The sequence below is a fragment of the Gossypium hirsutum genome, chromosome A03, assembly GCF_007990345.1.
Source record: "Gossypium hirsutum isolate 1008001.06 chromosome A03, Gossypium_hirsutum_v2.1, whole genome shotgun sequence".
NCBI classification, from domain to species: Eukaryota; Viridiplantae; Streptophyta; class Magnoliopsida; order Malvales; family Malvaceae; genus Gossypium; species Gossypium hirsutum.
This window is the reverse complement of record NC_053426.1, coordinates 33,417,290-33,430,178: the sequence shown is the minus strand read 5'-3', so window position 1 is coordinate 33,430,178 and position 12,889 is coordinate 33,417,290. Positions and strand designations below refer to the sequence as shown.

The 12,889-nt window shown below is 35.1% G+C and overlaps 1 protein-coding gene across 11 annotated transcripts; it reads left to right on the top strand.

Annotated features, from left to right (window-relative positions):
• Window positions 1-4,091: 4,091 nt before the first annotated feature.
• LOC107940184 (phosphatidate phosphatase PAH2) lies at window positions 4,092-12,288 on the top strand. Of its 11 annotated transcripts, none has more exons than XM_016873613.2 (12): window positions 4,092-4,249; window positions 4,732-6,532; window positions 6,868-7,448; window positions 7,580-7,653; window positions 8,563-8,647; window positions 8,872-8,958; window positions 9,118-9,190; window positions 10,007-10,050; window positions 10,534-10,662; window positions 10,754-10,852; window positions 11,373-11,512; window positions 11,904-12,288. In XM_016873613.2, the coding sequence occupies exons 2-11, from the start codon at window positions 4,828-4,830 to the stop codon at window positions 11,427-11,429; spliced, it is 2,934 nt and encodes a 977-aa protein (XP_016729102.1). In that variant the 5' UTR covers window positions 4,092-4,249; window positions 4,732-4,827; the 3' UTR covers window positions 11,430-11,512; window positions 11,904-12,288. The 11 variants fall into 11 exon arrangements, with proteins under 11 accessions (XP_016729102.1, XP_016729101.1, XP_016729103.1 ...); XM_016873612.2 differs by having other exon boundaries at window positions 6,868-7,475; XM_041098273.1 differs by lacking the exon at window positions 4,092-4,249 and adding an exon at window positions 4,265-4,482 and having other exon boundaries at window positions 6,868-7,475.
• The last annotated feature ends 601 nt before the right edge of the window (window positions 12,289-12,889 follow it).

Here is a 12,889-nt window from a genome sequence, read left to right as displayed (position 1 = left end):
AGCACTAAGTGTGCGAGTTGATTATATAGCACTGAGTGTGCGGGCTCAATATACATTCGTGAATCATTATGGACACTATGTGTGCGACACTATTGAGTCGATCGCGGACAGCGGATCGGGTAAGTGTCTTGAGTACATGGCTAATAGGTGCTATGCTTATACTTGGTGTTGAGCTCGGTAAGTTGAACCTATGTGACAACTATACTTGAAGTCACGTACATAAAATTTATCGTAGGATGGGTGAAAGGCCGTTTAGTCGTTTGATTGTAACGAAAATAAATTGATTTATGTAAATGCTTCAATGTCCTATTGATGAGTATATGGATTGTGAATGCATGAATTGATATGAAATTGAATCGATAGGTTGGAGGAACTATGGTATGGTTCGGTATGGATGGAGTAAATTGTCTCGTTCCATTTTGTTTCCTCTTGTGATAATGTTATTGATTGATGGTAGTGCATTGCTTATGACTTACTGAGTTATAAACTCACTCGATGTTTCCTTGTCACCCATTATAGGTTGCTTGGACTCATCTATTTTTTTTGCGGGGTCGGGCCGTCATCGAAGTCATCACACCGGATAGCAAGTTTTGGTACTTTCTTCTTAGTTGGCTTAGAAGAACATTTTGGCATGTATAAGCTATTACGTTGTGTTTGAATTTTGGCATGTAAACTTTAAGCCATGCGAAAATGGCACGAATGTTCGATTGAGTTGGATCAAGGGTAGGCATGAGATGGACTCAGTTACTTTCGTAACAGATGCTGGCAGCAGCAGTGTCATGAGATTGAAAAATCACTAAAAATAGTAGGAGTGGAATTAATTGATGAATAAATTATGTAATCGAAGCTCGATGAGTCTGCTTTCATGAAGAAATAACGAAAAGATCATATGGGCAGTATATTAAGAGAAAATCAGATTATAGTGGGACAGGGCCAGAACGGTTTCTGGATTCCCTGCTCCGACTTTGGAAATTCATTACAAATTAACCAGAGATAATTAGGGGTCGTACCATATATGTACAGATTCCTCTCTGAGTCTAGTTTTCATAGAAACAAACGGCATCGGTATTGAAGCCCCGTGTAGGGAGATATCCAAGTCGTAATGGGCAAAGGTCAGTGTAGTCGATCCCTGCAACTTGGGAGACTTTGACTAATAAACTGTACTAATTGGCCCGACCAAAAATTCTAGAAAAAAATACATAGATGGGCACATGAGTCTAGTTTCGGGGAAAAATTACGAAACTGATTTTCGAGTTACGAAACTCAAGATATGATTTTTAAAACGACTAGTACACAGATTGGGCAGTGTCTGGAAAATAAATTTTGTAAGGGTTAAAGTCAGTTAACACCTCGTGTTCGACTCCGGTATCGGTCTCGGGTTCGGGGTGTTACATTAATCACTAAAATGATGCCATGATTTAAGGTTTTAATATGTATAAGGTTGTAAGGGTTTATGGGTAACATGAAGGCTTGGAAAATATCCTAAGTGTTGGCCACACGGGCTGAGACACGGCCGTGTGTCTCAACCATGTGAGGGACATGGCCTGGAGACACGGGCCTGTGGCTCGGCAGTGTGGTTCGATTTGCATGCTGACGTCATAAACAGAAAGTTACACGGCTTGAGGACATGGGTATGTCCCTATGTCCACACGGGCAAGTGACCCTGTTTCTTGGGAAAATTTTTTAAGTTTTCCTAAAACTTCTCAGAGCTCTCGGTTTAGTTCCAAATCAATCCTGATATATGTTTTGGGCTTCGTAGACCCAATTAAGGGACGACATGCATGTGTTTGAAACGTTTGAATTAAAAGAAATTTTATGGCCCGATTTTTGCATGTATGTGTATGTTTAAGTCTGGTAATGCCTCGTACCTTGTCTCGACATCGGACACGGGTAAGGGGTGTCACAATTCAACTGTCGGTTCAACCGATTTGTTAGCTCGATTCAGTCAGTTCGTATCAGTTTGTGAATCAGTCGATTTTTTATCTCTCGTCAAATGGAGACCCCAACTAGTTCTAGTTTGACTGGCTGGTTCAGTAAAATTTAGATAACATTGAATTTTTTATTATTTATAATTTTAAAATATTTTTTATTTTTTGAATTTTGAATTTTAATGAGGTTTTTTTATAATTTTCTATTTTTTTAAAAATACAAATTTTTTAATTTTTAATTTAAAATATGTAAAACAATAATTTTTAAAACTTTAATGTACTTTTAAAGGTTAAGGATCAAATTGATAAAAAAATTAAAAATGTTGTTTTCCTTTGACACCATTAATGGTAAAATTAGATGGAAGACCAAGAGTTTTAAATAAAAAAATATATAGGACTCAATGTCACAAAATTAAAATACAAGGAGTAAATTTTAAATTTTAAAAGAATACAAAACCCTTTAACATATTTAAACCTAAATATAAAGGCATTATCTTTTTCTTTATTAGCATCTCATATGTGTATATATATAGTATATATAGGGAAAGATTCACTTCCATTAGTGTAAGATTTAAGTTGTTTTACATAGTTTTTCTACTATTAATATTTTTAACAATTCAATTATTAAATTTTTTAAGATATTTCTAGTTACTATTTATGTAAAATTTTGAATCGATCTAGGGGTTAGTGTGTATCGTACTGATCCAAAGTGGAAGGAGGAGCATATACTGATCGATCCTACCAAAAAGGCCTGAAGCGAAGGAGAACATGGCGGGGAATGAAACCTATGGCACAAGGAGAGGCCTTTATGATTATCACTGTACTCGAGAAAAATGCAGCAATCAGCCTTTAATTAAGCTAAAATTTCTAAGAGGGTATGCTAAAGGCACAAAAGGAACGAGAAAAAAAGTTAAGCCGCTTGACCTTAAATTGGCGAGGAATTCAAGGAATCATAGGTGCGGAAGGCCAATAAAGATCGGCTTCAGATCTTAACCTTAGACGTACCGTACTTCCTCAAGATGAACCTACTGTAGAGATGATCCAATCCCTGGACTTTCGCTTCTAGCACTGACATCTAATGAGTAGCGAGTTGAGCCCTTACTATGACTAAGAGAAGCTCCTCGCAGAAAGAATCCCCTATGATTACTCATCGAAGTTTCGAGCCTTTTTGGTCGTGAGGCAATGACCAAGAGAAGCTCATCGTCTAATATCTTTATCATATTGATCTAATCTATATTAATATATGATTAACCGTTAAATTTTTTTTATAAATGAATAATTATTTTTTATAAATAATTATTTTTTTAACTTATACTAAATTTAATATGCATAATCTATACAAATAAAATACAAAATATAACAATAAAATTATTAAAATATTAATTATTTAAAAGATACAAATAATATAAAACCACTTTAATTTTATAGGTATGACTATCATATATATATATATAATCCAATTCCTCCCAGAATTTGGTTCTTTGGGTCCATGTCTATTTCAGTTGATTCCAAATATTAAATAATCATTGGATTCCAAATTTCTTTTGTTTTATATTATCTACTTTAAGGAAGAAAAGAAAGGACGTAATCCTAGTTTAAGAATCCATGTCATGTCTTGTGTGTTAGGTTTGGAATGCTGTCTTTTTGGGTTAACATACTAAATTTCACAACTAAATACTATTTTTATTTTTCATTTTGATATCTAAATTTTATAATTATGTTTTCTTTTCAAAATTAGTAAAAATAAAAATTAAATTACTTAAAAAATTTAAATAATTATTTTGCATCATCTCAAAATATCAAATTATCAAATTGAAAAAAAATTAAACTAAAGAATTATAAAGTTGGATATAATAAAAAATAAAAAATTATAATTACTAAAATAATTTCAAAGCTAAAAATTATATTCACCTGTAATATTTAAAAACTGAAAATTATATCAACCTGTAATTTTTTAGTCTGACAAGAAACTCTCGTTCTTGGATGTTGCTGTGGTAATATGCCATCACATTTTTCTCTTTCGACGTTTCCCAAGTGATAATCAAAACAAAATCTCTCTGATGTTAAATTTAGCCATAATAACAACTTCCTTTTTTTTGTCACTCAAAAGATTATAAAGAGCACATTCAAAACATTTATGAATTGGTATTTAATTAATAAGAAAAAAAGAGATTAATTTAATGTTCAATTTTTTATTAATAAAATCTATTAAAAAGTGGCAGAACATTCGGTCATCAAAACCCAAAAAAAGGAATTGATGAGAAATGCTCTAATCCTCCCATGCCCATGCCCTCACGTAGAAGATCACGAAGCTACTGCTGGTCTCTCTTTCTCTCAAGCTTAAATCCTTTCCGTTTCCTTATTATTTTTGAGAGAGATTTTCTTTTTCCTTTTTTAATAAGTTGGGATTTAATGATATTACTAATTTTATTATCAGATTAGCTTACAGTTTCTGGGTAAATTCGAATTCAGAAAAAAAATATATATATGAAAATGGACATGCTTTATTCCATCATCAAATCAGCTGTTGGTGTTCTGTTTGGGTTTTGATCCGGCACGTCTCCCTTTTTTTGCTTTCTATTTTGCCGCTTTATATCTGTATTGAATTCGAAACACACTCAAAACAACAAGAGAAACACACAGTTTCTCAGTTGTTTTTTTCTTAATTAATGCTTTTTCTTTTGAGTTATCATGCATTGAACAATTCCCAAATCCTTGCATTTTTTGTATGTTTACATTCTTGGGTTTCCTCTTTTGATTGATTGGATTGAGGAATAAGAATTTATAATGTGGGTATTTGCAGAATTTAAAGCTCTAGAGTTGTGGAAAGGCCTATTGTATGTATGAAGAGGATGTAATTGAGATCTGGGGTTGGTCTTAGAAATCCAAGATCAAGAGGATGTACGCGGTGGGGAGACTAGGCAGCTATATCTCTCGCGGTGTATATTCTGTTTCAGCTCCATTTCATCCTTTTGGTGGTGCAGTAGATATAATAGTAGTGGAACAACCCGATGGGAACTTCAAATCATCCCCTTGGTATGTTCGATTTGGTAAATTTCAAGGGATTTTAAAGACAAGGGAGAAGGTGGTTACCATCTGTGTTAATGGCATCGAAGCCAATTTCCACATGTTTCTTGATCATACAGGGGAAGCATACTTTCTCAGGGAGGTTGATGGTGACGAAGAGGAATCTGAAGCTGTTTCATTTCCTTTTCCTTCAGGATATGAAACAGATGAACCTTCCTCTGCTTATAGGAGGCCACTGAAGTCCAAAAGTTGCAACTTCGGTGGTGATAAGTTGAATTCCATGGATCAAATTGATGTGAACAACATGAAAATTGTTGCCAGGACGACTTCCCAACAATCAGAGATATTTGGTCATGTTTTCGGACTGGGATCAGAAAAGGAGGATGATTACAGGGAGGATGGCGGTGGTGTAATGAGATTGGAATCATTGGAGCGTGCTGAGATTGCTGCTGGCCTGTTGGAGATGAAGTGGTCCACTAATATCGTCTCTGACAGTTCAAATGGCAATGCTTCTCCATTTTCTTCTACAAATGATGCACTGGATGATAAAGGGTTTGAAGAAGATACACAGGTTAGTGATGAAAAAAGCCAACTTCAATCTTCTGTGAATGATAAGGAGGAAAATAGTATAGGTCACCAGATATTAAGAGGGGAATCTGACTTCTGCAAAACCTCTTCACTAAGTGAAGGTTTTATGGAAGAAAAATCCAAAATAATAGCCAATATTTCAGGAACCATAGATGGTAATAGTGTTGGGAACTCTGATTTGCAATGTCAATATAGGCTTGAAGCATGTAAGGACGAGCAGTTTGATGGAGAACCGGCTGATAATGGAAGGAATGTCAATAAGGAGACTGTTTCAGACAGGCTTCAGTCTTTTGTTCCAGAGAGCTCGGTTAGAACATTGGATGGTTCCAGTGAACAAACTCATGAAACACTGTGCCTTTCTGATGAAGGAAATGGGGAAGTTCACGTTCATGCTGAAACACTGGTAAGAACAACTGAGCTAGTACCAGAGGTGAACTCTCATCCAATGAGCAGTGTTCTACCATCAGAGAGTTCTGAAGATGAACAATTCGTTTTCAGCGACCTTGCAGAATTCAAACACGATGAGCCAGATTGCATAAATAAAGATCATCCTTCAATTTGTACTGAAAGTGAAGAAGTAAATGGTTTGTGTAATGTGAATAGTGAGTCATTAGATTCTGACAAGTTTGTTCAGGAGAGTCCAGCAGCTAATATGGAGAATTCCATAGAAAAGTCAGGGATTATCTCTGATCCTATTAGTATTTTTGGAAATCATGGAGTAGTTGGTGAAAAAGATGGGCTGCAAGTGGAATCACTTCCTATTATGCAGTCTCCTATTGCCAAGCTTGATTCAAGCAACAACAACCCTGTAAGCCATTGTTTAGACTCGAGTTCTGAAGCCATTAGGTGGAAATCGATCAGGAAGGATGATTCAAACGAGATAAGGTCCAATGCAGATGAGGAACAGCAATTGGCACATGAAAGCTCTAGTAGAGAGGAGAGTGAGACTTCGGGGAAGCTGAAAAATATTATTCACATTTCTGCTGTTGGTAAGAGAACTTAGTTATCTTGTTTCTTCAATAAATAAGAGAACTCAGTTATCATGCATTACTTACACTTGTTGAGTTTACTGCAGAATGCACTGAAATGATTCATGTTAGTCCTTTGTATTATGCAAGAAGAGATTAGAAATCATTCAACAAATTGTTTATTTCATTTTTTTTTTAATAATATTTCATGTGATGGATGAACCTGTAGAATCATGCTAAGGTACAACATACTATTTGTTATGATTTTAATTAAACATAAACTAAATATTCTTTCTTGTGAAGCTGCTCTTTAGGCTGTAAATTGTAGAAAGTGACATGCATTGTGGTTTCTGCAGAGATATCTTTTTGCAAGCACTTGTTATATGAAGGGATGGGTGCTGAGGCAGCTCGTCAAGCTTTTGATGCTGAAAAACTGGATAACAAGAAATTTAGTTCTTTAGGTGCAACTGTTGTAAAGAATGATAGGCTTGTTGTTCGAATTGATGGCTGTTACTTTCCGTGGGATGCAGCAGCACCTATTCTTTTAGGAATGGTTACATTTGGAAGTGAAAAAATAATTGAACCCACAGGCATGATACCTATTGACAGAGTGGAGAAATCCATTGAAGGGGGTCCATCAAAAGCCATAGTCACCCAGAGTAGAAAGTGGAGGCTTTGGCCTTTTTCTTTGAAAAGATCAAGATCTAGGAAGGCTGCGCAGCCGGGTGCAGCAGATACCAGAGACTCAGATGCTGGGAATGCTGCTGATGATTCTGTTGCTAGTGATGATGATGAGAATTTTCTTACACCCAAGCCAGTGAAGAAGATGATCAGGGCAATCACCCCAACCTCTGAACAACTGGCAGCATTGAATCTAAAAGATGGAATGAATCAGATAACCTTTACATTTTCGACCGCTATGTTAGGGAAACAGCAGGTTCTTTTTGTTGGATTCTTACTTGAAGTTAAATATTCTTTCTGATTCTTATTCAATTTTTTGTTGTCAAGTTAGTTTCTTATTTATCACTTTTTGTCTGATGTGCTGACTCAAAAACATGTATTGAACAGGTTGATGCCAGAATCTATTTGTGGCACTGGAACGCTCATGTAGTGATCTCAGATGTTGATGGGACAATTACAAAGTAAGGAAGTTCCTCAGATTTGCTGATGCAGGACAACCTATCATGCTACTTCACGTTTTAGATTGAGTACTGATTCATGTTGATGTTATATTATTAGGTTCTATTTGTTGAAATTAAATGTCAGTTTTAGATCACAGTCACATGCTGCAAATTATAATTCATATTAATAATGGGTCTAACAATAAATTAGTAATTAGAATTTATTTTCTTTATTAGGTATTGCTCAGTCTAGGCGGTAAAGTTTGGTCATAGTTGATTTAGGTGGGGAATCTCCATCCTCATGGAATCATCCCATCAATGGGCCAAGTTTTGGGTTAATTAAAGGAGAAACATACATATGTAATAGAATGAAGAAAAGTATGGATGGTAATCTGTTGGACAAGGTTTAACCGTGAACAAGGATTTGATGATTTGGTTATTAGCTAGTACTTTGCAGAATATTAGCTTTTAATAGCCCCCAAAAGGAGGCCATGTTTTAGATTTCAGGCTGTCTGGACTTCTGGCGTTTCAGTCATTTGAAATGCAGTTGCTAGGAGTCTGAGCTTTATGGCAGCTTGCATTTTTCCATAGTTTTGTTTTAGTCAATTATTTTTATTTATTACCATATGCAGCATCAGCACTAACTTTTTGATAACATCTGAGTAATATTTCATTTTGTCTTCAAGCCTTAGTTTTGGGTTCAACATTCAATAATGCCATTTCTCAAAATTAGTTTGCTTGTTTTCATAGCTCTAGTCTTGACCCACATGGTGTTGGAGACAGCTAGCCTTACATAACCTGAATTGGTCCTTGAAATTTTTATTGTAGGTTCCTTTAATAATCTGATTCTTTCCTATGTTCTTAGTGCCATGCCAACAAGGCTTCTTTTGGTCATTCCTAGCATCCCTGATTTTATGTTTATTGTTACAGATCAGATGTCCTAGGCCAGTTCATGCCGTTGGTTGGGATGGATTGGTCACAAACAGGTGTTGCACATTTATTTTCAGCTATTAAGGTAGGATAATTTTCATATTACATTTTAATATTACTTTAGTCTTTCTTGCACAGCCAACAACCCATTGGTTTTTGAACCATGTACAATCTTCATGAAAGCCCTTGCAGTTATAATTTTCTTATTTTCTTTGTTCGGATTTTAGAAAGAAAAACAATTTTAGAGTTCATATGGACTCTAATGCATTAATATCTTCCATGGATCAAAATTCTTCTTCTATATTGCAGGAAAATGGGTATCAGTTGCTTTTCCTCAGTGCACGTGCTATATCGCAGGCATATCTCACTAGACAATTTTTAGCCAATCTTAAGCAGGTGACCTATGCTAGTTTGATGCTTTTCTTATATTGAACTGTAGAATGAGAATCAATAACTTAAAATTTCTTGTTTTCTTTGTCTTTATTCTTTGTTCAACTTACAACTGTTGCATGTAAAGGGAGAAACTGTTTAACGGACATTTCTTCTTATCTATAGGATGGTAAGGCATTACCTGATGGGCCGATTGTTATTTCTCCTGATGGCCTTTTTCCATCCCTGTATAGAGAAGGTAACTGTTTTTCATTTCAGGGACCTAATAAACAGTTTACTGAGGTTGTGTTTCATGTGCAAGATATAGCATTTTATTAAATGCAGTCTGTCCTTTAATCCTTTTGGTTTTGTTGCATGAATCATGCATTACATAGTCTAATTAGGACATTAATTATGTTGTTCTAGGACATTTGTCTAGTTATTACATTTGTTTTGTATTTCTAGTACATTAGTCAAGACATTAGTTATGTTCTTCTAATACACTAAATTAAGAAAACTGTGGCATATGAGTACCTAAACTGTCAACCTTGTGCAGGATAAGGCAAATGCCTCCTTTTACATTACGTTGTATCCATTAGGGCATGGTGCAGTATCTTGAGGATTTAAAGTCTATTAAACCCTTTTACACCATTACATTAAACCCCTAGAGAGATTTAAGACATCTCTGCAATAACTTGGACGAGAAGCATTAGCTGTACCTTTACACTAGATACATGACACACGCATTTACTACATGAAAAATCAAAGTTTAGTTCTATCACTGTGAGCTGCAATAATTTAAATGAAAGCTTGTTCTATGATATTTTGTTTGTGATTCCTATCATGTGCATTTTATGGAAGAAATTAGAAGCTACCTTGTGTGTCCACATTGAAAATCAAATTGAAGGTATGGTGGGCATCACATTTGTAGTGAACATGTTATTGTTTCTGGTTTGGAGTGTATGCTTTTAACCCTTCAAGTCTATAATATCTGTTCTTTTTTGTCACTTCTTCTACCCCACAAGATGTCTGTAAATCACATGAATAAGACTTACACATCCTATATTCTTCTCAGTTATTAGAAGAGCTCCTCATGAGTTTAAGATTGCATGCTTAGAGGTTAGTTATCTGCTCTGATGTACTTTCTTCTGATATGATATTTGTTCTGCTAAATAAATTATGGTTATTTATTGCTTATCAATTTTTTCAGTATATATCCCAATGGGTTGCAAATTAGATCAGTTGAATGGGTTACTAGCAAGTCTGAGAGGAATTTACTGCATTTCAAGGGATGTCTTACATTATTCTCTTCTGAACAAAATGAAAATTTAATTGTTTAATTATAATAAATTTTTATGTTATTACAACTCTTGAACTGGTTTTTGGCTTGAAACATGTCATTTTATTTGATTTTGATCTGCCTTTATAGTTAATATTATGCATCACCACTTTTAGCTTAAAATTTATTTATAGCTTTGCATATATACTATGGATTACATGTAAACTGGTAGAGATTTAAAAGATTTCTAATATAGATAAGTGGGTGATAAGTGTCTTAAATTAGTAACATTTTAATGCTTTTTGGTATCTTTGGACTTACAGGAAATAAAGGCGTTGTTTCCATATGATTGCAACCCGTTCTATGCTGGTTTTGGGAATAGAGACACAGATGAAATCAGCTACCTTAAGGTTGGAATCCCAAGAGGAAAAATCTTCATTATTAATCCAAAGGTAATCTAAGGCTTTGATGCTTAAAGAAAGGAGACCAAAAGCTTCAATATTACTGTACAAAACTTCTCTTCTAATAGTTTCAAGTTTGCAGGGTGAGGTTGTTGTGAACCGCCGTGTTGACACAAAATCTTATAGTTCTCTTCACGCTCTTGTGCATGGCATGTTTCCACCAATGGCTTCTCATGAGCAGGTTTTGTTACCTTTTCTTTTCCATTTATTTCTCACAATCTGGAGTTAGTTTCCAAAGCTATAGATCATGACTTCAAACTTAGTATTAATCGGACCCCTTGTGGATATTTCTGTTCTGGAAACATGGCTGCTAAGGCAACTAGGCTGAGTTTTGTTATTCTTGGTTTGGAAAGAGACCCAATTGTTTCCCACTTTCTTCTAGATTAGGTCTTACCTTCCTGTGTTGGATTTGGGGTGCAAGTGTTGGATACATGTATGTGTTTGACATGGGTATGTTTAATTTTTGTTTTATGTTCGGAAGATCTTTGGAGGGTCATATTCTCACAACCATATTCAAATATTTGTCTAGGACATGTACTTGATAAGTGTACTTCAACAAAAAAATGAAGAATTGGAGCAACATAGTCACCTTCTCCTAGTATCATATAGTCTGAAATTTAAAGTGTTGCTTAATTCTTTTTTTGGGGTGGCTTACCATTTTTTTTTTTTTTGCTCTGCTTCTTTATTTCTATTGATTACAGGAGGATTATAATTCATGGAATTTCTGGAAACTGCCGCCTCCTGGAATTGATATATGAAGTTGTCAGCTAGAATATAATGCTTGAGCATTCGGATATTGAGATAGATGAATGATGTCTGCGAGCATTCTGGAGTTATCCAGGTATTTTGTTGTCAATTTTGCATTGCTGTTTAACTCAGGATGGGGTGGTTATCCGAAATGGGCTGGTGCCAATTACATTCTCGATCCCGATTGGAACATAGAACAATCAATGTTAAGACATTTAGCAGTTGAACCAGAGACCTTTCAGCATTTTGCCTGCACTTTCCGAGACCCAACTAGCTATCACCTTTCTTACATAGACTCGTGGGTGTTGGATATCAGTATCTATATGACATAGTTTTTAAAGTTTTTTCCATATTTTTGGATGATCCTCATGCTTAAATATGTTTTAGACGCATAATATTAGCTAAAATGAAGAATCCAAGTGACATAGCCCATTGCGGTTGAAGTTTTCTCGAATTTCTAATAAGAGTGCTTTGGCAAATTACAGGTTACATGTGACAATGGCTGTTGGCAGAGGTTCTTCCGTCATATGCCCTTGAAAGTGCAGAGCTGGCTAACTCTTGGCAGTCGAAAATAATTTAATATTCATATAAAAAAAAGTTTTGTTCTCTAAGTTACATTTGCGTTGTGAGTAGTTGCATTTGTAATTTGTATAGTGGATTCATCTGATTCCATATAAAACATTCATTAAAAATCTCAAGGGAGGAGGGGTAGCGTAATTAATTTATATATATTCATTGTTTATATAAAATCAATCTTCATCATTAGTTCAATGGAGATAGTTTGTATTCAACCTACCCAGTTTATTGGACTACAGGCATCAGAAAGCTGATATAAAATGGATATATATAACTGAAAAGTATTCAGATTCATTTCTTCATCTTATGTACTGACAAGTCTTTACCATCATTTCCAGCAAATATTTATATTCGTAACATAGGAAAAGGCATACTTGGTGCCATTTCTTACAAAAAGCTGCGAGTAATCAACTTGTAAACTATAAGCTCAGGAGAAGAAGAAATTGTAATGTAGTTTGCATTAGTTAATTCATTCAATTATATATATAAATAAAGAACAAAGGGGTGTAATGTTGGCTAAAATCAGCACCTTACAAATGCAGAATCCTCACATTTAAGTGTTTTTCTTCAAACTCTGCAAGGTTTTTTTTTTATCTCGTTGTCATCAACAAAGCCTTTGGCATTGGCATACGCAGATCGTATGCCGTATTTGCTCTTCCTCCCAGCAAACCATCCACCCGAGACTCGTATAGCATCAGCAAGCTCATCTTTGCTTATCTTTCCATCTTTATCTTCGTCAAATTTCTTTAACCATCTCTTGAACTCATCAACCGTCATCTCGTGCTTGCCATCGACAGAATAGCTTCGAGTCTTAATGGCCATTTCTAATAATCAAAGCCCTCAAAGTCTTGTCACTATTTTGCTTGCTTTCTTGCTACGTACCCAGTATACAACT